The sequence below is a fragment of the Curcuma longa genome, chromosome 16, assembly GCF_044706935.1.
Source record: "Curcuma longa cultivar G26 ecotype Majalengka, Jawa Barat chromosome 16, ITB_CL_G26_1.1, whole genome shotgun sequence".
Lineage (NCBI taxonomy): Eukaryota > Viridiplantae > Streptophyta > Magnoliopsida > Zingiberales > Zingiberaceae > Curcuma > Curcuma longa.
The window spans coordinates 12,258,399-12,281,667 of record NC_133876.1 but is presented as its reverse complement, the minus strand read 5'-3'; the positions used below and the strand labels follow the sequence as shown (position 1 = coordinate 12,281,667).

At 37.9% G+C, this 23,269-nt stretch overlaps 4 protein-coding genes across 9 annotated transcripts; 1 reads left to right on the top strand and 3 right to left on the bottom strand.

The window, feature by feature from the left end:
* Positions 1-370: 370 nt before the first annotated feature.
* LOC141848047 (uncharacterized) lies at positions 371-1,056 on the top strand. The gene is made up of 2 exons (XM_074736157.1): positions 371-863; positions 1,041-1,056. Exon 1 carries the CDS (start codon positions 384-386, stop codon positions 861-863), a length of 480 nt encoding a protein of 159 aa, XP_074592258.1. The 5' UTR covers positions 371-383; the 3' UTR covers positions 1,041-1,056.
* A 952-nt stretch (positions 1,057-2,008) lies between these two features.
* On the bottom strand, positions 2,009-4,585 carry LOC141847256 (pentatricopeptide repeat-containing protein At3g56550). The gene has a single exon (XM_074735248.1). It carries the CDS (start codon positions 4,538-4,540, stop codon positions 2,792-2,794), a length of 1,749 nt encoding a protein of 582 aa, XP_074591349.1. The 5' UTR covers positions 4,541-4,585; the 3' UTR covers positions 2,009-2,791.
* Positions 4,540-11,920, bottom strand: LOC141847257 (flap endonuclease 1-A-like). Of its 3 annotated transcripts, none has more exons than XM_074735250.1 (18): positions 11,850-11,920; positions 11,640-11,756; positions 10,649-10,707; positions 10,484-10,543; positions 10,330-10,383; positions 10,196-10,244; positions 10,023-10,070; positions 9,694-9,759; positions 9,453-9,503; positions 9,237-9,356; positions 9,011-9,095; positions 8,589-8,670; positions 8,126-8,234; positions 7,994-8,050; positions 7,855-7,901; positions 7,720-7,774; positions 6,444-6,614; positions 4,540-4,595 (listed from the first exon to the last, which is right to left on the bottom strand). In XM_074735250.1, the coding sequence occupies exons 1-17, from the start codon at positions 11,859-11,861 to the stop codon at positions 6,450-6,452; spliced, it is 1,236 nt and encodes a 411-aa protein (XP_074591351.1). In that variant the 5' UTR covers positions 11,862-11,920; the 3' UTR covers positions 4,540-4,595; positions 6,444-6,449. The 3 variants fall into 3 exon arrangements, with proteins under 3 accessions (XP_074591351.1, XP_074591352.1, XP_074591350.1); XM_074735251.1 differs by lacking the exon at positions 4,540-4,595 and adding an exon at positions 6,237-6,352; XM_074735249.1 differs by lacking the exon at positions 4,540-4,595 and having other exon boundaries at positions 6,237-6,614.
* A 2,716-nt stretch (positions 11,921-14,636) lies between these two features.
* LOC141846883 (transcription factor PIF3-like) lies at positions 14,637-19,708 on the bottom strand. 4 transcript variants are annotated; one of them, XR_012603381.1, is made up of 9 exons: positions 19,535-19,708; positions 19,113-19,272; positions 17,822-18,983; positions 17,635-17,736; positions 17,442-17,507; positions 15,822-15,887; positions 15,307-15,753; positions 15,031-15,130; positions 14,637-14,942 (listed from the first exon to the last, which is right to left on the bottom strand). XR_012603381.1 is itself a non-coding variant. In XM_074734906.1 (8 exons), exons 2-8 carry the CDS (start codon positions 19,175-19,177, stop codon positions 15,110-15,112), a joined length of 1,929 nt encoding a protein of 642 aa, XP_074591007.1. In that variant the 5' UTR covers positions 19,178-19,272; positions 19,535-19,708; the 3' UTR covers positions 14,637-15,109. The 4 variants fall into 4 exon arrangements, 1 of the variants encoding a protein (XP_074591007.1); XR_012603379.1 differs by having other exon boundaries at positions 14,637-14,932; XR_012603380.1 differs by lacking the exon at positions 19,535-19,708 and adding an exon at positions 19,382-19,512 and having other exon boundaries at positions 14,637-14,932.
* Between the last annotated feature and the right edge of the window lie 3,561 nt (positions 19,709-23,269).

The following is a 23,269-nucleotide window of genomic DNA, read 5'->3' as shown; positions in this document are numbered from 1 at the left end:
TTAAAAGTTTAAAGCAATATTATGCATTGAATTGTGAAATAATCTTGGATGTCTTGTAGTAGTTTAATTGTAGTTTTTCGATTTATCTTTTTAATTATGAGAGCCGTCTTGTGAGACTGTTAGGATGGCAGATTTCAATTTTTTTTTTTGTTAAAGTGAATTAATCTTGGATGATATTTATTTCAAAGTTTGAATTTCACAATGGTGTATCTGTAAAATTGAAAGTCTCTTTCTCATTATAATAAAACCTTTAGGACCATTTTAAAATATTTGTTAAATGTTGGGCTCATTTGAAAATCACCCTCAACGCTTTCCCATTTATAGTCTCTCTCCTTGAGCTACTTCGTTTCCTCTTCTCTTGCGGCATCGCCGAGTCCTCCTCGATGCTCTTCGCCGGAGCTCTTGCGCCGCCCCTCGCTCCCCTGCTCCGCCTCCCTCGCGTGCCTCTCCATCGAGGCCGCTCCTTCTCCTCCGTCGTCTTCGCTGCCAACCTCCCGACGGCCGATGGGCCGTCGGAGAACCCTTCCGCCGCCCGATCCAACCGCGTTTCCGCGCGCAGGAACCCTCCTCCTCGCCTTCCGGATCCCGCGAGCGGATCTCCCTCCGGAGGAGCTCTAAGGGGATCCGACGTCCTGCTGGCGCTTCAAAGAGCCGTAGCCGAGAAGGAGGCGCGGAGGCTGAGCGAGAAGAAGAGGAGGAGGGGGAAGAGGAGAACGTCGACGGCGCACGGAGGAGGAGATGGAGGAGAAAAGGGCGTCGATTCCGGCGAGCAAGTCCGGCCGATCGAGATCAGGAGCGATTGGGAGACACGGATCGAGGAGCTGGAAAAGCGAATCCAAGATCTGCGATCGCAGTACCAATAGGTTCGATCCACATCTCTTCCCCTTCTTTTTCCTCTCGTAATGCTACATTTTTCTGGCACAAAAAAAAAGAACAAATTTTCTTCATTTTGTTCGTATCCATCCGGATCTTTTTCCTTCTTAGAATTATCAGAAGCTAACGACTTGTTAAAAACGTGATCTTCATATCGTTCGAAAAAGGGAAGTTGGTTACGAGACATAGCTGAATTAATTATGACGCAGTAGACTTACGATCGGATAAGGATTTGAATACTGACGAAGCTAGACAATACCTTCCTGCGTCGTGATCACTGCAGTTTTTCGATTTATCTTTTCATAGATGATCATGAATCGATCATGTAAAACCGCTAAAATGACGAATTCCACCTTTACAGAAGAAAAAGGGAAGTTGTGATTAATTGCACCTTCTGCTTCTGTTTCTTACCAGAAATTGGAATATAATTTTTGGGTAATTTTTGCTCTCTCAATTCTCATTCCAGATTGGTGTCTATCGGACTTTTGATGGTTTTGATTTAGTTCGAATTTATTTATATTTATTCAATATACACGAAATTAATTAAATAAATAAATTTAAATAATTTATTAAATTAAATGAATAAAATTGAATTCATTAATATCCTTAAATAATATTCATGAATAAATTTTATAAATCATATTCATTAATAAAATTTTTATCAATATATTAAATAAATAAATAAAATTTTAAAATGTATAAATAAATTTATATTATCCTAATTCAATAATCAATCAAATAAATTTAAAATATAAAAATTTTAAATAATCAAAGAAATCAAAAATTTGAATTGAAAGTTCAATAACATCTTAAATAAATCAAATCATAAAAAAATCAAATTAAATTTAAACAATAATTTCAATAATTTAAATTTTAAATTTGATTCGTTTAATTATTTTATCAAATAAATTTAAATATCACAAAACATAATTAGATTTGATTTGTTTACAACCCTAAGTCCAAGCCTGATCAAATAGGTTTGTAATCAAGAAAGAATATAAGCTCTTGATTGTTTATAGACTAGTCCGAGATGAGAAATTGAGGTCCCAACCAATGCTTCCCCTTCTTGTTTTACCCGAGTTCGACCCACATCCGAGTGAGCATTCCAACACACGGGTCAATCCAAACCGATCGAATAGGTTTGTAATCGAGAAAGAACATAGGCTATTTGCTAAGGATGAGAACTACTTGACTGTTTATAGACTAGTCCGAGAAGAGAAATTGGGATCACAACTAATGCTTCCCTCCTTGTCTTACCTGAGTGTCGAATGCAACAATCTAACAAGGCCAATTCCATTGAATGCGAGAGATCCTCGTGCTCGTAGTCGAAACTATCTTTAACCGAAAGAGCTTCTTTTCGATCATTCGCGTGGTCCCCCTAGTTCGACCGGCCGATTCCATTGAATGCTTCATATTAAATGACTGAGCAAGAGCATGGCCAAGTTGTTCATCCCCTGACCTCACATACCAAACCCTAGCTTCAATCTCACTACACAGAAACAACAGCTCATGTTCGGCACTAAACCTACTTTCTTAGGGTCAGTACTCCATGAAACATCTATACAACTATACCCATTTCATGGTCTTATGTTCCAATGGACCTTCGCAGTATGGCAACTGCATACCCGACCGATTGCAAAATGCCGGAGGTGACATTCCAGCATGTTCCCGTCGCTGTTTGCTAGAAAGATGGAGAAGTTTGCATCCTTCCGAGCGAAGAATGAGCATGCATTTTGGGATATGGATTACAAGAGCTTTGTCGATGTTTTAGAGAGTCATGACAGGGAGGTTCTTCTGTCCATGCTCCCTCATGGTGCTCCAGCATTCGTTCGATCGAACATCCTTCATAATCGGATTGAAGCTCTCTACTATCTTTTGTGTGCCAAGAGAATCATAGGCTCAAACTCTCTGCAAGATTTCACCAGTAGTCGTTGCAGCTGCACAAGCCATTTTTGAAATGATGAAACCGGATGCGATCGCGAACAACTATCTCTCGATCATATATCCTGGAAGCAAACTTTGTCAGAGAATGACAATCCTTGCACACCCTCAGATTCTTCGTGATTCGAAGAGTCATCCCTTTGGGAGTTCTGAGCAGCCCGAGAGCAATGGCTAACATCTCGCTATGGTAGTCAAATTCGCGGTCTGCGTAACTTTGCTGCCCTCTGCCACAGTCTTTCTCGAAGAGCTTGGATTGCCACTTTGCGTAGCCAAGAACAGATGCTTGGCTGATCATCTCCTTCACCTTCATAAATATATCTCCACTCTCCGGATGTGAAACATCACCGACAACAAATTTTCGAACTTCTCCATTGATCTCTATGCAGCTCCAGCCAGGAGTAGTTTTGATTCCTTGATCCTTCACCATCTTTCTCATTCTAGAGATGCCTTCCTGGTCGCCCGATTGCTCGTAAATCTCCGCAAGAAGAGCACAATCCCCTGCATTATGAGCTGACATTTTGACAAGGTTTCCGATAGCAGTTTCACCAATCTCCACATTCCCATGGATCCTAGATGCATTCAGCAGTGTTCGCCATAGCACCGGGTCATCCTTGCAGGTCAAACCGTCGATAAATTCGAGCGCTTGATCAAGCTTACCGGCTCGTCCAAACATGTCAACCATGCATCCATAATGCTTGAGATCAGGTTTCATGCCATAGGCAGAGCTCATCAAGTGATAATATCTAACACCATCTTCTACTAAGCCATGGTGACTGCAACCCATCAGCAAACCGAGAAATGTGACGGAGTTCGGTCGGATTCCGGCCATCAACATCCTCTGGAAAAAGGAGATGGCTTCATTAGCATGGCCATGGATTCCCAGTCCGACGATCATCGCATTCCAGGTAGCATGGTCTCTCCTCGGCATTCCATCGAAAACCTGGCTTGCCTCATCCAATCTGCCGCATTTAGCATACATGTCGATCAAGGCATTGCAGACGAACAAACTCCGTCTCAAGAACCCATTTCCCGCTGCAAATCTGTGGATCTGGATGCCAAATTCTAATGCGCCCAAGTGAGCACAAGAGGAGAGCAATCCGACGGCGGTGTACTCATCGAGGCCGACGCCGGCGAGCCGCATCCGGTCGTGGAGCAACAAGGCGTCTTGGTGGAGCCCGGCGCGGCAATAGCAGGAGAGCATCGAGTTCCAGGACACCAGGTCTTTGTCAGGCATCTCGTCGAACAGCTTTCGGGCGTCGTCGATGGCGCCGGTGCCAGCGTAAGCGCGGACGAGGTTGGTGGCGACCACGACGTGGGCGGCGAGGCCGCGGCGGAGGATCGACGCGTGAGCCTCGCGGCACTTGGGCCCGGCCTTGGCGAGGGCGCAGGCCGTTAGGAGGGAGGAGAAGGTGAAGGCGTCGGGGCGGGAGGCGGAGTGGATCATGGCGTTGTAGAGGGAGGCGGCGTGGAGGGGCGAGGCGGCGCGGAGGAGGGCGTTCCAGTGGCGGGTGGAGGGGGGAAGAGGGAGGTGGGAGAAGGGGGTGCGGGCGTAGGCGAGGTCTCCGGCGGCGGAAGTGGCGCAGAAGGAGAGGAGGAGGAGCTTGTGGGCGAGGTCGGGGCGGCGGCGGCGGTAGCCGTGGAGGAGGACCTGGGTGTGGATCTGGCGTAGGCGGTGCATGGTGCTGCAGCCCTGGAGGAGGCGGAGCAATTTGGATCCGTGGCACATCGCCGTCGCCGTCGATCTCGATCATGCTGCTGCTGTTACATTTGATACGACAACACTGCGTCCATTGCAATGGTTAAGTAGCCATAGTGAATATAAATATTAGGGTTTTTTTATCAAAATGATATTCCACCCATTAATAATTCATATATAATTATTCTCCGGGGCAATGATGCAACGGTAGGATATTCTTGTGATTCCGTATATTTGTATAAATGAGGGCAATCAAAGGATATAAACTAATTAAAGGATGTTGGGCATCTGGATATATGATTCCCGATTTACCCTGGTGGTCAAAATTTAGGTACCGGCCACCCCAAGGATTGATTCACTGCAATCAAAGGATGTTGGGCATCTGGATTGGCCGCCATATGCACTTCCTGATTTACCCTGATAACCCAGGGATTTGACTGATTTATCATATATAATTATTCAAACTATCTCCGAGCATCTTAATAATTACAATTTGATAGATGATATAATAATAATTTTAACTATAATTTCTATAATATAAATAATAAATAAACATATATATAATAGTTATAACTATATATAAACATGAGTAATTCGTCCTCATGACATAAATTGAATTAGTTACGATGAAATAGATTTATTGAAATAAACAAGAATTAAATCTCGATGAAACTGAAATAATATTCTCCTATGGGCAACTATAACTTTTCAAACCTCTTGTCGTGAAATCGATTGTGTAAGACCACTGAAATAGTGAATTCGACCTTTTTATTGAAAAATAATTCACATAGTAACAACTACAATTTTATAAATATTTTTTAAAAAATTAAATATATATTATAATAATTATAAAATCAAAGTAATTATTATTATTATTTCATTACAACATCGCACGCGATGAATTCTAAATTTAAATAGAAAATAATAATAATAAATAATATAAAAAATAATTAGATAATTATACATAAAATACTCTTTTGACTTTTATCCATTTTTAAAATACAATATTTTCATCCAAAAATATCCTTACTCTTTTGACTTTTATCCATTTTCAAAATAAATATTTTCACTATTTATTTATAAAATAAAATTACTTTTTAAAAAAACAATCAAATACAAGCATTATAATTTTCCCATTGCATCAAATTTTCCCTTTGAAAAATCAAAATCATACTATTATATCATTTATCTTCTTAATTAATCCATCAAAACTTGAACACTTCATTTTTTTTTAAAAAAATCATATTATTATATTAAAATATTATTTTAAAACTTAATTAAAATTATTCTAAAATAATTAAAATCACTTCAACAAAATAAAGATACTATATTAAAATAAAAATATTTTAAAAAATTAAAATGCTCTTTTGATAAATACAATGACAAAGAATACCCTTAAAATTTTCACCTTTTTCTTTTATTTTTGTTCATAGTGGATCGATCTTTATCTTTGAGAATGATTCATCCCTCTTCTATTCGTAATAAAGAGGTCGATGAGACCACACAACAGCGTCTTGTGCCCACAAAAATCATAAATATGTGCGAAATAATATTAAAACAATTTAACTGATAAAGCCATAAGCCAATACAACTACTTATATAATTATTAAAAGAACCAACTTGTAAGAAAAAAATAAATAATTATAAATAGATTGTTTGTCAAACTGAAGGAGTATTCTAGTTTGAGTTAAGAATTAAGGCATTTTTAGTTGAAGGATTAACTAACTGTTCTCATTAACTGCTCATACTTTACCTTAAACATCCCTCAGAGTAACACGAGAGTTAATTGTAAGGAAGTGAAATGATTTATAATTCTGAAGAATGTATTAGCCATTTTGAATTCTGAGAAGCATTTCAAAAAGGAAAGCTAAATTCCGATCAGTGAAATGAAAAATTTTCAAACTGGTTCGTATTCGGTCAAGAGTTTGCTTACCGGAATTCAGAGTCTAAGACCGAGATGTGCAGGCGTCGAGCTTGGCAGTCGCAGAGCTCGAACAGGCAGCAACCTGTTCATCTTGGAGCTACAGATCACAGAGGCATCAACAGCAGTCATGAATCCACATTTGATGAGTGCCCTGGGCAAGTGAACCCAGCATTTCCTTTCCTGTGAACCATGCATTCTTAAGGTTTAGACTAGTTAACTACACTGATTCTAGGATTGAAGTTTAGACAAAATTCTAGTTATCTAAAAGTAAAAAATTAATTTAAACCATATTACTGTTATGTCATGTGCTCATTTTAAAAAATCATCTATCTTATACACTCGATACTCGTATTCGAGTCTGTGTAACATAGGGCAAATGAACTGTTAAAAGTCTAGTTCAGACTTAGAGAAATGAAACTGAATTTATAGATCTAAACTAGAGAACCATTATCAACTTCAACATGGACTTCAAACATTTTAGATGATTTTGTTGAGTTGCAAGGGTGCAAACATAGTCCCACATCTAAAACACATGGGAAAGATCATGAGTTTAAAAGGATGAAAAGTATCTCCATTGGAATGAGACCTTTTGGGTAGAGCCCAAGAGCAAAACCATGAGGGCTTAGGCCCAAAGTGGACAATATCATGCTATTGTGGAGATACAGACATCCTTGGGGACCCTACAATTGGTATCAGAGCGAGGCCGCTCTTCACCGGACTAACCGCCGGATGAGCTATAATACAGATCTAACCATGTGGAGACCCTCGGGGAAAATAAAGGAAGTAGGGGAGGCTCGGACCATGAGGGACATGGCAGCCGGACCATGAGAAATGGTAGCGGAGCTTCCAGTGGTCCTTTGTTTGAGGGGGGGATTGTTGGGTTGCAAGGGTGCAAACATAGTCCCACATCTAAAACACATGGGAAAGATCATGAGTTTAAAAGGATGAAAAGTATCTCCATTGGAATGAGGCCTTTTGGGGAGAGCCCAAGAACAAAACCATGAGGGCTTAGGCCCAAAGTGGACAATATCATACCATTGTGGAGATACGGACATTCTTTAGACCCTACAGATTTGAGTCTAACAGAATTAATGGATCAGTTATCGGGGCGAGTTGTGACATGAAATAATGATAAATCTTCACATTGTTCATAAAGCGCAGGTGGAGCTTTGCTTAGCTAGAACTACATGGATTAATTATGAAGCAATTCACTTCGAACCAGAGATCTGAGCGGTCTTAAATCTCTAACAAATTCAGCCACATTACATAATAGAACGAAACATACCTTCGTTTTCAGAGGCGAAGATGCGCTTAGAACTGGCTTGAAAAAAGTCTCTGACCTGAAATGGAACATAAATTCCTCATGGAATAGCTTATACATGGTGATGTACTGGGCCAACGAGGATGTCAGCTCTCTTACTTTTCTTGATAATGCAAACTCTTGACCCCTTTCATCCTTTCTATTGCCTGATTAACACAGAATCAAGTAGATATCAGAATGCACTCTTGTGGACATGAAGGTGGAATTTGTGCAAAATGAAAATGTATGCAGTGCATGCCTTTGCTACCCGATTTTTGTTGAAGCTATTTTCATTCACCAGAAAATTCAGAAGACCCTAAATGGCGAAAAACAGATAGATGTCAAATTTGTAAAATATTTCTCAGCACTAACTTAATGTCGATACATATACCTCCTCATCTGGAGCAGTTAATTTCAACTCAGGGGTTTCCAAAGAAACTGTTGGCTCTTTAAAGAGTTGTCTAACTTCTTGATAAGGCCAGTCCTTCGGTATGTGGTATCTGAGATTGGTGATGGAAGACAAGTTGAAAAAAGATGCTGAAGATTTGCAACATGCAACACCAACTCTAATGAGGTTAGAAAAAGCAACAAAGCAGCTATGCACACCATGAAATATAATGAAAACATAAACAGCTAGTGAAGGAAGAGCAGCTGAAATTCCAATTAAGCAACAATTGGAACTCAAGATAGTTTAAAACTTATTACCACAAATCCTATTCTCATTGGTTTTCCAGATTCATATATTCTGATTCCCGAGAGTTAGATCAAGATGAGCATTAAAGTGTTTCGTATCAGAAATTTATAGTCTAGAACAGACATCATTGTGCTTTGTTTAGGAATGACAATGCCAGCACCTTTCCTTGTTTATGTTCTGCAAAATGTTCTCCAGGCAACCATGTCGACGAATAAGCTTTAAAGCTGTTTGCCCCCCTATACCTGTTTCAAAGGCATAGAAGACCAACAAAAAAGAGGAATGATAAAATCTTGTCTATGCAAACATATGAATGTGGATTAGGCAAGCATCCATATACCTACACTTGAAGAATGTAAAACTACATTTTTGTGAATGGCGAGTTTGGTTATGCATCATGCAAAAGCCAGGGAAATGTATAAATTGGTAGAAATTTAATTGGTCTATAAAGAAAAATAAAACATTTATAAATGATTGAGCTAAGTGTATGAAGTACAAGATAGCATAACCACAACTTGGCATGCCACAGCCAAAGGTATTACAGGAGGCTTAATTAAGAATGCATGAAGTAATTTAAAAAGCTACCTCTAATGCTGTCACAGTAGTCACATCCAGAGAGAATACATAAGTCAATGAATTGTTCCATTGTGAGTTCAAGCTCCTCGAGAATCTGAGAGATTAAAAATGATAGAATGATTTCAGAACAAGGAATAGGCTTTGCAGGATTAATGCATCTCTGAGAGTTGAATCCTGTGAAAATAAAAGAATTTCAGAACAAGAACTCAGTATTTTAGCTTGAAAATTAGAGGACCTTAGAGACTTGGAACTCTATCACAGGTATCCTTCTAGAGCTTGGGTCCATTAAATGGCGAACAAACCTAGGTGCTCCAAAGGTTAACGAATCCATATCTTCTGACGCTACGGCATAGACCTAAAGAGCAAAAATGGAATGGTATATGTACTTTCTTATGGAATGGTATAATTAGACTTTTAAAGAAAAAGCCAATGAAGAATTTGATTTACATGCCTTCCTGGCTTTGCAAAGAGCTGCACACTGAGCTTCCGCTTCACAAGGTGCCTTAGCATAAACATGAAATTTCAGTTGATGTGGAACAGAACCAGATATCTAAAAAGTAGCAGCATGCTAAATTTCTAATAACTGTTTTTGGTAATAAATGTAATGCCAAAGAGAAATAGCTTTAATTAAGGAAATGTCAAATTTAAATATGCATTTCCTTGGTACAAATCACAAGTATTTAACACATCACCTCAATCACTGGAACGCCCATCAGTCTTAATAGCCTTTTACAATCTTCATTATGCCTCTTGGTCATCTGTTCAGATGGAAAAATGATCAAAAAAGGCAGAAAAAATCATCCTTCAAATGTCATTCCCTTTTATTTGAGATACTAATCCTAAAAGTTTCTTTGGTTTCCAATTCCATTAGAAAAAGAGGAAATTTTAGTAAGAAAGAAAAATAATCCCATTGTAATTAATTTAGATCACCTATAGGATACTAGATTGCTACAAACAACATAGCTTATTCATTCAACTTCTGATGCATTTCTGCTAGAACATCAAAAACACTGGAAGTTACCTTGATGGTCCTTTTACTAAACTTTTTAATTCCGTCTTCATCTCCATTCTAAAATAATGGAAACTTTCTCACTGAACATTATTTGCAAAAATGCAATAGGAAGGAGAAGGGCTGACAAGAATTCACAAGAAGCTTAATGTAAGAATAAATCTTGATTGCGTATATGACTTTACCTCCATTGCTGTTGTTAGATCTTTCATTGCATCCAATCTCTTCAAATGCCTACAGAGTTAGATCAGATAAAACAAGTATCATCAAAAGATCATTAAATTTGAGGGGGTGTCAATTATCTTTTTCTGATGCATGCCTTTTTACCAGCTCTTTCTTCTTTAATTCTGGTGGTTGGCCGTCAAAAATATATCTAGAATTAAGACACATGAGGGATCAATGAGAATTATACGAACGTAAACATTGAGATTGGAGAAGTAATGATCACTGATCAGTGATATATGAGTTGTTACACCAGCATTATTTCCGCCTGCAGCAATCTTGTTGTTCGGTTGAGCATTCCTTGCAAATGGCTATACATAAATCAATAATTTACGTAACTATACATTATCACAGGATTGGGAACATAAAAGAGATACGCTATCCAACTCAGTATGTAAAGTAAACCCTTATTTCACCTGGTCACTTCACCAGCCTCATTAGTGAGGGTCTCAACCCCATTCCTTCCAACAACCACCTGAGAAATGATCGGTTATACAATCTTTCAATCATACAAATAGCAAAAATTGGAGTTTCCCAGTCCATTCCGGAAAGAAAAAGCAGTCAGGCTAAATCAAATAAGTTAATGATGTTGATGATCTATTTTGATCTTTTGCTTATGAAATGGGTAACAAACAATAGGTCTTAGTATTCCCACATATTTCATTAAAACAGTAGTATTCCTTGCTATCTTTTCAAGTAAAAGGTGTGTGCATCTTGCTTATACTTAACCTTCCTTACACTATCAGAAATCATATAATAATAATCACATGTAGATTCACTGAATTGAATTGGTTCACTAATAGCCTTAAGTTGGACTTACAGTTTGACCTTCTTCACATACTTCCACTATTGTTATTGCTGGTTGATGAAATACAGGAGACACAATTCATATGGATTCCGACTATCAGTAACCCAAAAACCATATAACCCCTTCAAGGAAAACGGAGATTCCATTTCAACATCCCAATACACCGAACTAAAACACATTCAACTGAATTGTACACAAATAAGAAAAACATGAGAACAAAAATTAATTCAAAAGTCACATCTAAAGGGATTAGGCGGGATGAGTAGAATGAACTATTTTAGTCATTGCTAGTTCAAGGGAGGCAACTAGGGAAGTGAACCGATGAAAAAGGGTAACAAATAATAGGAGGGAGACGCAATTCATACGGATATAGGCCATCGTTAATCACGAGGAACCTACGAATCCTTCAAGGAAAAAAAAGGAGATTCCATTTCAACATCCCAATACGTCAAGATAAAATCGAGCAGATTGTTCAGAAACAAGAAAGCCACGACAACAAAAACTGATCGAAAGTGAAATCCAAAGAGATTATCCGTGCCCAATAAAGCCAGAAGAGCAGAACGAACGATATGAGGAGGCCATTAGGGAAGTGGACTGACGAGGAACTGGTAGATGCTCATGCTGGCGTCCAAGGTGATCCACCGGCCGGAGTAGCTCTCGAATGTCTGCTCCCGGATGGCGCCCGGTGCGTTCTCAGCGAGGAGCTTCGTCAAACCCTAGCAACCAGAGGGAGTTAGAGAAGACGAGATCAGGAGGAAAGAACCGCAGACAGAGAGCGAAGATTGGGCGGCGGAGGGAGACGACCTCACCTTGATTCCCATGGCTGCGGCGGAGGCGGAGCTGAGAGCTGAGAGCTGAGAGGGGAGGCGGGAGTCCAATCGAAGGCCGATGCGTGGTCGTTTGGGTCCGAGAGGGTTTTATTACTTACTACGATCCAAACGAAATCGGGACCGTTCGTTGGATTCATGGTGCGATCGTGGGCGTCCATCACATCGTGATGTCACAGTTTAACAACCGGTAATTAATTAATGTAGCGTCATTTTTGCAATTAACCTCCGACAGAAATTTTATTTACCAGATTGAATCTTCGAAGAAAGATGCAAAGAGCTAAACAAGAGTGTATTAATTTCGAAAGTAGATTTTTTTTCATATTCAAAAATTAATTTTAATATATTTATCTTATTTAAAATTCAAATTTTAATATTTTTATTATTTTCCCAACTATTTATCATAAATACTTGTGTGATTCCTTTTGAATTATATATTTGGGAAGTGGGTGTGGAGTAAATGATTTCTAATGGATTCATCATTTATCATATAGAGAAGATTGTCAAAATTTTATTTACTTTTTTTATATGCACCATAGCACCAATTTGTATTTATTTATTTTTTAGCTAGCACCAATATTTAGCTCTTCTGGCGACTAATTGGGCTCCACGAAAATTTCTCATCGATCATCAAAATAAATTTGAAAATACTTGCAATGGACAACCAACAACCCAACATTCTAAGTTTGTCATCCTATCAGAGAAAATGCTCTACAGTGCACCATAATTAAGAATTGAAGCATAAATGCTTGAGAGACTGCATGAACATCTTACTACTACTCTGGTTCAGGGGCCAAAAATTCTTATTTATTTGAATGTGGTTATAGTAGCTATTGTAAAATTTACAAAGTTCCATCTAGAGGTATCAAAAATGGACCCAATCCACCAACTCGATCCGACTCAAAAAAATTAGGTTAGGGTTCAGGATTTTCGAGTTCGAGTCAATTTCAGGTTGGGGTTTTGAATTAGATTAAATTCAGAAAAGAGCTCAGGTCAGGTTCGAGTTGATCGGAGTTGATCCAGATTTAAGGGTTAAGAGATTTCTTTTAGAATTAAATTAAATTTTATTTTAAAAATTAAGATGGTTTATGTAATATTAATATGAAAATAAATAATTAGCAAAAAATAATAAAAAATTTTCAAGTTATCCAAGTCAAAAGTGAAAGATTGATATGCAAAGGAGAACGACTTGAGTTCTTTTACGAAAAATCATATACGAATTCTTTCCAGATGGTCGTAGTTAGTTCGAAGTGATCGATGAAAAGGGGCATTTAAAATCCCCTCTTTATCCCTTTCTTTGAAATAAACACAACATAGAAGTTTAGCCAATTCCTTTCTTCATTACAAGCTAATGATAAAAAAGGCTAATGCTCAATTTATTACGAAGGACAAATCATTAAAAAGGAAGATTACACAACAATTAAGATATTATCCATCGTTTACTTGAGTGGAATTACCCAAAAGAGTAAACACTTTCTCCTTACTCATAAAATGCCCTCCATCTTCATAGCCTGCCATCTTCCTTCCTAGTAAACAAAGTATAATGGTAAAAAAAAAATAAAAACTAAAAAGACATCCTTTTATTTTTGCAGCAAAAAGTAAAATTCGTCACCTCAGCTGCTCCACAATCATCTTTGCTAACTACTACGGAGCAGTTTTGCCGAGGTTCAACTTTTGTCCATTGTAATAAATTTGGCTCATAGTAGTAACCAACTCAATTGTGCTTCAAAAGCTACATTCTTTTATTTCTAAATCATTAAAGGAGTATCCTATTTTATTTTATTTTTAATTAAAATGACATCTCATTTTATTAATTTACAAATATCTTCTAGTAGAAATAAATATAATAGTTTTGTAGCTGCTATAATTATAATAGTTATAGCATTATAATTATAAGTTAAAATAAGTTGTAATAATTATGAAATTATAGTTGTCACGGTGTTAAAATTAGATGAGAAATTTAGATAGAAAATAATAATATTAAATAATATAAAATAATATCGATAGATATTTGAATAAATATATTTGACATGATAACGAGATATTATTTTTTAAATAAAAGGATGCACTTTGATTTTTTTTTTTTAAAAAAACCCTAAAAGCCCATTTTCGAGTCGAAGGTTTATTATTAAGTCACTGTTGCGAGCCTTCATCCATGTCTCCTCGTCCCTTCCCCTCTTCGAGGCTCCGACGCGATCGGTAATGGACGACGCCATTGGTCGAAGTCCACGGATCAGCGTCGCGTTGTTGATGGATTCCAATGCCTCATACTGATCCTTAGCTGAGCTGTAGAAGAAGAGAAATCCAAGAACACCGACGGCGTTTTCCCGCTCCGTGATCTGTGAGTATCTCCTTTTGAGTTGAGTGTTCTTGAATAGATCGTAGTATAGGATTTCTCCAAGCAATGCAGTTTCCCATCAAATTACACCGGTATTTTCATCTCTTTTCTATGTCCTTAATCTTTGGCCACTGTCGAATCTTTATAACAAAAGGTTTCAAAACATGAAACAGTTGATATCCTTCAGTGCACAGAGCGTAGCTATAGTAGTACATACATCAGGAACCTTTGTACAAGTTCTTGATTTTCCTCTCATGTCCCCTCCAACATCACATTATCCGTTTGGCTAATGAACTTACATGTTCATCTGTTAGCCTTCCTTTCATCCTTTTACGCATAACATTTTTAGCAATGGTACATGCAATAACCCTTATGGAAGTTCTGTGATTATGTATCTACTCTCTCATTCATTACACTATTCATTTGGCAAATAAACTAACATGCTTATCTGTTCTAGCATTCAATAACCAAAAATAAGGGTATATTGCTAGAGAAGGGAATTTGTAGATGCTGACAGTGACAAACCATCTCTTAGTCAATTACATAAGAAATTAACTCCCAAAGAAAAGGCCTGTTAGGATGGGTGATAAGTGATGTTTTTACTAGTTACATTTGCCGTAGACCTTGTTTGAGACTAGATCTGGCAATTTTATGCACCATCTTTTCCATGGAGTGTACATGTGAGATCCACAAGCAGTGTTAATTGCAAATGACTAATGACAGGAACCTGTTAACCACTGATGGAAAATCAATACATATGATTTATATCCTCATTCCTAGTATGTTGCTCAAAATCTCTTATTCCAAGTTTCTACCAAGACATACCTTTTGCATGGCCTGAATACTCCATCTATCTACTAGGATCCAGCCGTGGTGCTTTTTCTCTATGTGCCAATACTGATCATCATAAGCAATCTTTTGTTACCTGGTTGCAACATTGAATGCAGACCAATTAAAATGGTTGATAAAGGAAAGAAGAACTAAGCATGATTGCTTTATGAAGTTCAATAATGTGACACTAAGTGAGATGAAACCTATAGAGCATGATATATCTGGATGGAATAACTGGTAAACTTGGTGATCAAGAATGTGGGTGGATACCTGAATATGTGTTTCATCTGTACTTGCGTTTGGTTCTACATTTAAGTTCTGCTGCTGCTGATGATCACTAGTAATTCCAACAGCATTGTTTGTATGTCCATCTGGCTCAGCATTCATATTCAGAGAAAGTCCTGCTAATGTACCAAACTGAGGGGGCCTGGGCATCAGAACTGGAAATCCCTGACTGTGGACTCCAAACATTGAAGGATTTATAGGTCCTGGTATTCCATTCATGCAGGATAGCCCTGAACTTGGAGTGCAAGGAAACTGTGGTGTATGCATCGGTGGAATTGGAATCATTGGACAACCTGGGGTTAATCCCATGCTGGTGCCCACTCCAACACCTACCGAGGGGAAATGAGCCACCATTGGTCCGCGCATGTGTTGCATTGCAGGGGAGAACATCATAGGAGGTGGCATGTACAGCCTGCTCCCCATGGACATGATCTGCTTTATATGATAGAATTGTTGAGTGGCAAATCAAACTTGACAAATCCATCTAATAAAGTATTTACCTGAACTTGCATCTGAAGTGTTTTAAGATACTCAATGGCCTCTTCAAGCATTGAAGCTTTGTCCACCTTCAAAAAATGATATATTTGAATTAGATCATACTTATTTTAGTCAATGACACTGTTACTGGAATAAATTAGGTTATTTCCCCTTGGTAGTCCCCTTGTACTTATGTATGGTATTAATTTGCATAAATATTATAGTTATGTCCTCAAGCTGATTTAAATATGTTATAAGAATCTAGATTGTTACAGATACATTCAATTCTATAGCTCCAGATTCAGTTAGGAAGTTGACTGACTCAATCGAGTTGACAAATTCATTGATCTAATATTTCTCTTTAATGAAATAACCATCGATCCCAATTTATTTTGGTGTCTCAGGAAATACCGAATTAGAAGCTATGTGCACAACAATTTAGTTCACAGAGCAGAGCTCCATAACTCTAATGGGATCATGTCCCACTTTGGTCATCAATTATTTCACCTAAATAAGTTTGCATGTTATTAGCATCATGATTCTATACTCTACTTCTGTACATAACCTGATAGTCCACTCTGCTATTTAAGAAAATAAGGTTACCTCCCTAGACAGTTAAAGCTCAAGCAAAACACAATCCAACACAAATTCATACATGAATGGAATGGTGTGCAATCGGAATGAGATTAGAAATGGAATGGATGAAATGAAAGGGGAAACATCCATTACATTTCTTTATTTGGTTGCAATTTAGAAGGATATAGGTAGTCAAATTCTTTAATCTATGTTTTACTCTTTTATTCATCTAATTCTTCCGACCAATTTAACTTAGATGGTCCATCTGTTTCGGAGTTTCCAATTAGCCTCGTCCATTTGACACATCTAGTTTCATTGATCTACATGACATTCTTGACTTAGTTGATCCACTATAAACTTCTAACTCCCTCAACTTGCCTGGTTCATTAGACATCATTAGCTCAACCAACTTGATTGGCTGGATCTATCCACCCAGCTTGATTGGTTTAACTAAACTAACCATCTACTTGGCGCAAACAATTTGCTCTAACTGATCACATGGCTTGGCTAGCTCAACTGGCCTGCCCAATTCACCCACTTTATTTAACTATTTTTTACTTTTGAGATGATAGTTTGTTAATAAGAATTATATTTGATTGAAGTGGAATGTAACTTTTCCCTTTTAAAGTATGTAGTACAATTAGTAGAATGAGTCATTTCTTTGAATACATCAATTCCACTCAAAGTATCCATCCAAACATTAAAATAGAATTCTAGAGGGAACAAAACATTCCGATATTGCATTCATGTGTACCATGCTCAACCTTAGGTGGGAACTCTCTTGATATTTTAAATATATTTAAAGACACTCATTTTGGCGTTTTATTTTCTCTTTTTAACTTTCTATTCACTATATATTGAACCAAGGGGATCAACATTGTTACAGGTAGTAAAAGGGTTAACCCTGACACCAGGTTATAAGGATAAAATCAGATTATTTTTCTACATATGTGTTATTAATCAACATAAATACTACAAGTAGGCCTTTAATACTATTGGCATTTTACATTTAGGTACAAAACAACACCAATAGCATTGCTTTCTACAGAGATTGAAATATAGATTACCTTGTTACAGTTAGGTATCAGCTCTTGTAGTGCCCGCATCTTCTCATTAATCCTGTTCCTCCTCCGCTGCATATAGAAGCATTCATTTTGTGATCAACCCAACAAAAAGAAATAGAAAGCATCTTACCTAGTTTTTTCATTTATTAATAGAATTTTTTAGAACATTTGTGACTAAATATGCTCGAGTACTCACTCTTTCTGACAAGTTATGAACTTCTGCAGCCCGACCTCGCTTTGTTCTTTCACCACGTCCAGTTGGCGGCTTCCTTATGTCGGCAGACTCGTCTTGGAGATCCTACATGTATTTGCCTTGGCCAATTTAGAAATGGAAATCCAATAGTCTGATTTTTTTGGCAAAACTAGTGTTATCACTGACTTACTTCGCTGTGGCTGAGGTAATCAGAGTCTTCTGCATCATATTCTTTTCTCTTTTCACCATGTTTTGGTTCATTAGATGCAGCTACATTGATATTCCCTGAACACATAGACGAAGATGGCATAACTGCTTCAGCATCTTTTCTGTTGTCATGCCTACAAAGAGCCACACTGGCTGCGAAGCTTGAACTTGGAAGACCATCTGGCAAGTTAGTACAATTCTTACTGTTCCTCAGAGTATCTTCCCCACTGATTTTGTTGGAAAATTCAACTGAGCCTCCTTCTTGAAGAGTCTTAATGGATGATCCCAATTCCAACCCGAGTGGACCACAGCCTGATTGCCCTGGTACCTTGTTAACATCCTTACTACCACTATTACTTTCAACTGGTCTCAAAGTGCCAGGATTGCTGCTTGGAGTAAATGCCTTCTCATTGCTTCGCGATCCAGCAGAACTATGGGGGTTTGCTTTAGCAAGTGTGGCGGGTCTTGCAAAATGTGAGAAGTTCATCAGAGTTCCCATACCGCCTTGTTGCTGCTTCTGCTTGGAACTCGCTGGTCCCTGATTCTGCAGCCTTCTGCTGAGTTCTTGAGCTACATTATTATCGTTACTCCTGATGTCAACTACTGTTGACTTTGAATTAAGAGCTGAAGCTTGGAATTGCTGTGGATGGCTGGTTCTGATTCTGCTCGAACCCAAATTGCTCCATGTAGGTGCTTTTGGAACATGGGCGTGTTCCTCATTGTTTGAGCTTTTAACTTCTTGACTTAACCCGACAGTTCGCCCAGTTCCAACAACAGTACTCCTCTGGGTTGATAGAGGATTCACATCAAATGCCGAGAACTCATTCAAGAACTCAGCGCAATAATCATTCTGAAGAGTCTCACTTGGCAAAACTTCCTCGATCGGATAACTGATCCATGGCACAATATCATCATCTTGAGCATTCACTCCATTGTGGGCGGAATTTCTTGACAGCTGATGGTCATCAACTGCGCCAGGATGAGGAAATTTACCAACTTTTTCCCTGGTCTCCTTTTCTTGAACAGTGCCACACCGGGAGGAGAAGGCACCGCTTGGGAAGGAGCCCTTTCTTGCCTTACTGTATTGGTTCTGCATCACAATCTGACCATTCTCCCATGCTAACTCAACGAATTCATCATCAGGTCTTATCACAAATCCATGTAAAAACAAGGTAAGATATCATTTCGGAGCATGCAATGAGAGACAGCAATAAACAAGAACAGAATTGAACCAAATAATCCAGCAGGTCAACTTGGGTAAGATGTACACTTACATAGAGAACAGGTCAGATGAGCCATTTATCATCCTTGATTGTATGGTTTCTTGTTTTTGCCTCATCGTCCAGGGAAGGAGTTCATGATAGAAAAACGGAGCCTATTTTTACTTCTCAAGAGATGCAATGTTTCAGTTCAGCTTCCAGATCTCACAGAGACCTGCAGAAACACACAGATGTTTCAGCCAAAGATTCAAATTTTCTTACTAGAACAGAAGAAAGATCCAAAATTTCTTGCCACAAAACAGCAAATGGATCACAAATATTACCCAAAGGTGGAAACCGAGCACACTCAAAGGCACTAACAGCAAGTTAAGACTCTTGATCCATACAACAAGAAACCAATTTCTTCAAAAATGTTTAAAAGGTTAAAAAAAAAAGATTCAACCCAGCAAAAGTGGCTAAAGGGAACAAGAAGCGACCTCAGGTGCTACAAATTCCCGAAAAAACTCTTTCAAATGTTGATATATTCTGAGTGCTCGGCAGCTGGATCTAGATGACAACACCATCAACTGGCAGAGCAGGGCACAAAGGCACAAAGCGAGGTAATTGATCTCTTTTTCTATCTTTTTTGCTTATCCACGTCTTGTCTTGGTTTCTAGCACATAGCGCGTATAGTACTCAAGGTACCAACTCAAAGTTCTTATCCTACCATGAAAGTGTGTGTGACAACTGAATTCTAGAACTGAAGATTAGGCCTACTGTTAACTTACTGAAAGCAACGTAGTGGTGGACCTGGGAGATATTGAATACGCTATAGTTAATACACAACCGATACCTATCCGCCTAATTTAACAAGTTCAATTGAGAACCGATTCAAAGATCAGAGTTTCATTTATTTGTTGTTTTTTATAGTTTAAATGTCAGACTTTTGTTCAGGAGTATAATTTATGTATATTTAGAATTTGACCTCTAAAATATTCATATTATTTAAAATTAAAATCTTAATTCCCTTATTGCTTCGTGTATGTTTTCCTTTTCATATAAGTTTTGTGTATTTTGATAAAACTCTGATCACCAGCCGGTTGAATCGTTTGCATAAACCAAACCAGGAACCCATTGTCCAGCCGGTTCATCTAGTTCTTTTAGGTCCACTACATTTTAGATTGAGTGTGAACATTGACTTCTGATTCACCGGAGAGGAAGGAGGCAGTGAGAGGGACACGTTGTCATCTTTCTCCCTCGCCCATGATGTTGTCAGCTCGCATTGTGGAGCAAATATCGACCACGAATCAATGCTCTGACATCCTTATCACCTCTGCTAGGCCTCGTACTGTAACAATCTTTAAGAGATTTGACTTTCAATTAGTTGAAATCTTAAACTAACCTCCTTAGATTTTCTCAGATTTTCCAGACTAACTAGATTTGTAATGTTTCTCATCTGGCTGCTACTCGATGTCATCATGGTAAGCTTTCAAAGTTAATCTTTTGAAACACATCACCAAGACGACCAGTTGCTTCTTTCTTTTGTAGACGTGGCAACAGCTGATTCGTGCAGCGAGTGATGTTCCTGTGGCTACAATGAGCTGAGACCGAAAGGACCTGTGATGGAGACTGTGATGGAATAATACTGCTACAGATGAAAATGGAGGTCACCGACTTTTCTCTCCTATCATTTGGTTTTATCTATTTTGTCCCTTGCTTTGATAAGATTTTGGAAAGTAGCCTAAGCAATTCAGCTATTTATCTTGTGAGTACTTGGATATTATAGTTGATGCTTGATCCTTATCCACTAGAAATTTATTGGATTTGTGGGATCGCGACTAGAGTAGTTTCTCATAGAGCAGAGATTAACTCGCAAGTAATCTTGACTAAGATAAGTTCTCCACTTCCAACCAGAACATTGACCAGTAGAATCTACATGAATGGGAGTTCTTAACTCATTATGTCTCTATGATCAATAGAGACATTAAATGTGATTGGTTAATTGATGGAGCAATTGATGCCCTACAGATTATATGCACAGTTAGTGGAGATTTAACAAGGAACATTAAATGTAGCGAGTCATCCACATTTAATGGGATTCATTACTTGAGCAAGTTGTTCATCAATGGATGCCATACTGGAACAAACTACTTGAGCATGGGGGATCTTGAATTGAGTCCCCGCTGACCGTTCTACTGGAAGACGCAGTCAGATCACATAACTCCCCCAATATTTTTGCCAAGTTATCCATCCAGATCACTTTCTCATTTAATCACTGAAGTGTTCGATTTGAATCATCCATGAATCTATAACTATTAATCTGTCTAGTAGTTTAAGTTATTTATGATGCATTATGTAGTCTCACTCATCCATGGAAGAAGTCTTATCTATTAGCTGTTGATAATTAATGTAATTGACTGGCTAAAATATAAAAAAGACAAATAATGTAACTACTTCAGCATGGGTTCTCCTGAACTCTGTAGCCTTTATAGTAGTTGATTGAAACAATAAGTGCAACAACTTTGCCATCTCAACTATGCCTGCTTGCTAAAATAATAATCTTTGCCAAAGAATTTGCTTATTCTTATCTTATTTCTGTATCTGTATTGTATCAGAATGGCATAGGTGATTTGTATGGTTGGTTTATCCACTCTACCTGACTCATCTCATCTGATTCAATTAGCTCGACTCAATCTTAAGTAGCTTAAGTTTCAGTTGACTCATCATATATGTTTATTCATTTAGTTAATTTATTTAGCTTCTTTAATTTGTAGCTCGGTATTGCTTGGCTCTTCCACCTAAGCCTCCATGTTTTTTCCTACTCGTATGCTATCTTTGCTTAGAAGGTAGTTAACTGTTTGCTATTTTTAAATTTATTTTCTTTTAATTAGTTAAAAAGTAAAACTTGTGAAAATCAATAATGGTAAAAACATTTGTTTTTGTATTCGTTGATAAATTAGAAGAGAAAAAAATCATGAACCATGGAAACACAAATTTATAGGATTTGGTGAGCAATCTAATTAGGGATGATAATTTTTTTCGAATTCGAACAAAATGAGATATGTGATCCGATTAAATAATCACTTATACTCTAGGTAGTTATTAAAATAAATTATATTATTTCTCGTGTGCATATATAAGTGATGTTTTTTAAAATTCAGTATAATTATGGTGTTAGTTGGCATTCATAGGCAGTTGTTGATTGAGAAATAAATTGATAAGGATGTAATGATGAAAATTATTAATTTAAATAATATTTAATTCTGCAATTAAAATTGAATATTTAAAATGGAATAGAGTTGATGACAGGGATTCCGATTCAAATCCGACCGTCATTAATAGGATTGCCAATGTTTGCAGGTGGTGCTTCCGTAATGTCACAATACGTGTCGTCCTCTCCTTCGCCTTCCACAGCGAGTTTACGCGGAGGGGCCGACGCAACGGATGGCGGGCACGTGTCCTTCACGCGATATCACGTGGCATGCACCGTATACCCTGATGATGAATGACAATAAGGAGGGCCCCGCGTTGGCTAAGATGGATCTACCGAACTAGACGAACGGCACCCGAGGCAGCGATGGGTAACGACTGGTGCAGGTTAGTTCCTTCCCCCCACATGCTCTATTATCAACGGCAGGCGTCCCATCAATCCCCTCCTCTTTCTTCTTGACCATTATCTCCTAACTTTTTCATATTTAAGTAATAGTTCTATTTTTCACTTTTAATTTTTTTCTTATTTTTAAATACTTCCTCCAAATTTTTTTACCTTATTTCATTATTTATTTATTTATTATATATTAAAAATGCTTTAAGAACATATATTATTCTTCAAAAGGTTTTCTTTATAGCCCATGGGCTTATTACTATTATTGTCCCCCTACCGGTGCAATGTAGTATTAAGGTACTTGACGGTATTAAAAAAAAAAGGATAAATTTTAATTAGTTTTATTGATTATCTCTAGAGTGATTGGTTCGGGTGATCCGGTCCCATGGAAATTTCTTATCGGCCACTAGGATAAATCGGGAAGTGCACACAACAGCCAGTCCAGACACTCAACATCCTTTGATTGTGCTTTCCATTTAAAGGAAAATTTCTGTAAATACGTTGTAGTTAGGAATCGAACTGTAGATACTTGGGTGATAACTTGGATGTCCTACCGCGGTATCATTGCCTCGGAGACTACTTGACGGTATAAATATGAGCAGCATCGGAGATCAATTCTAATCATTAT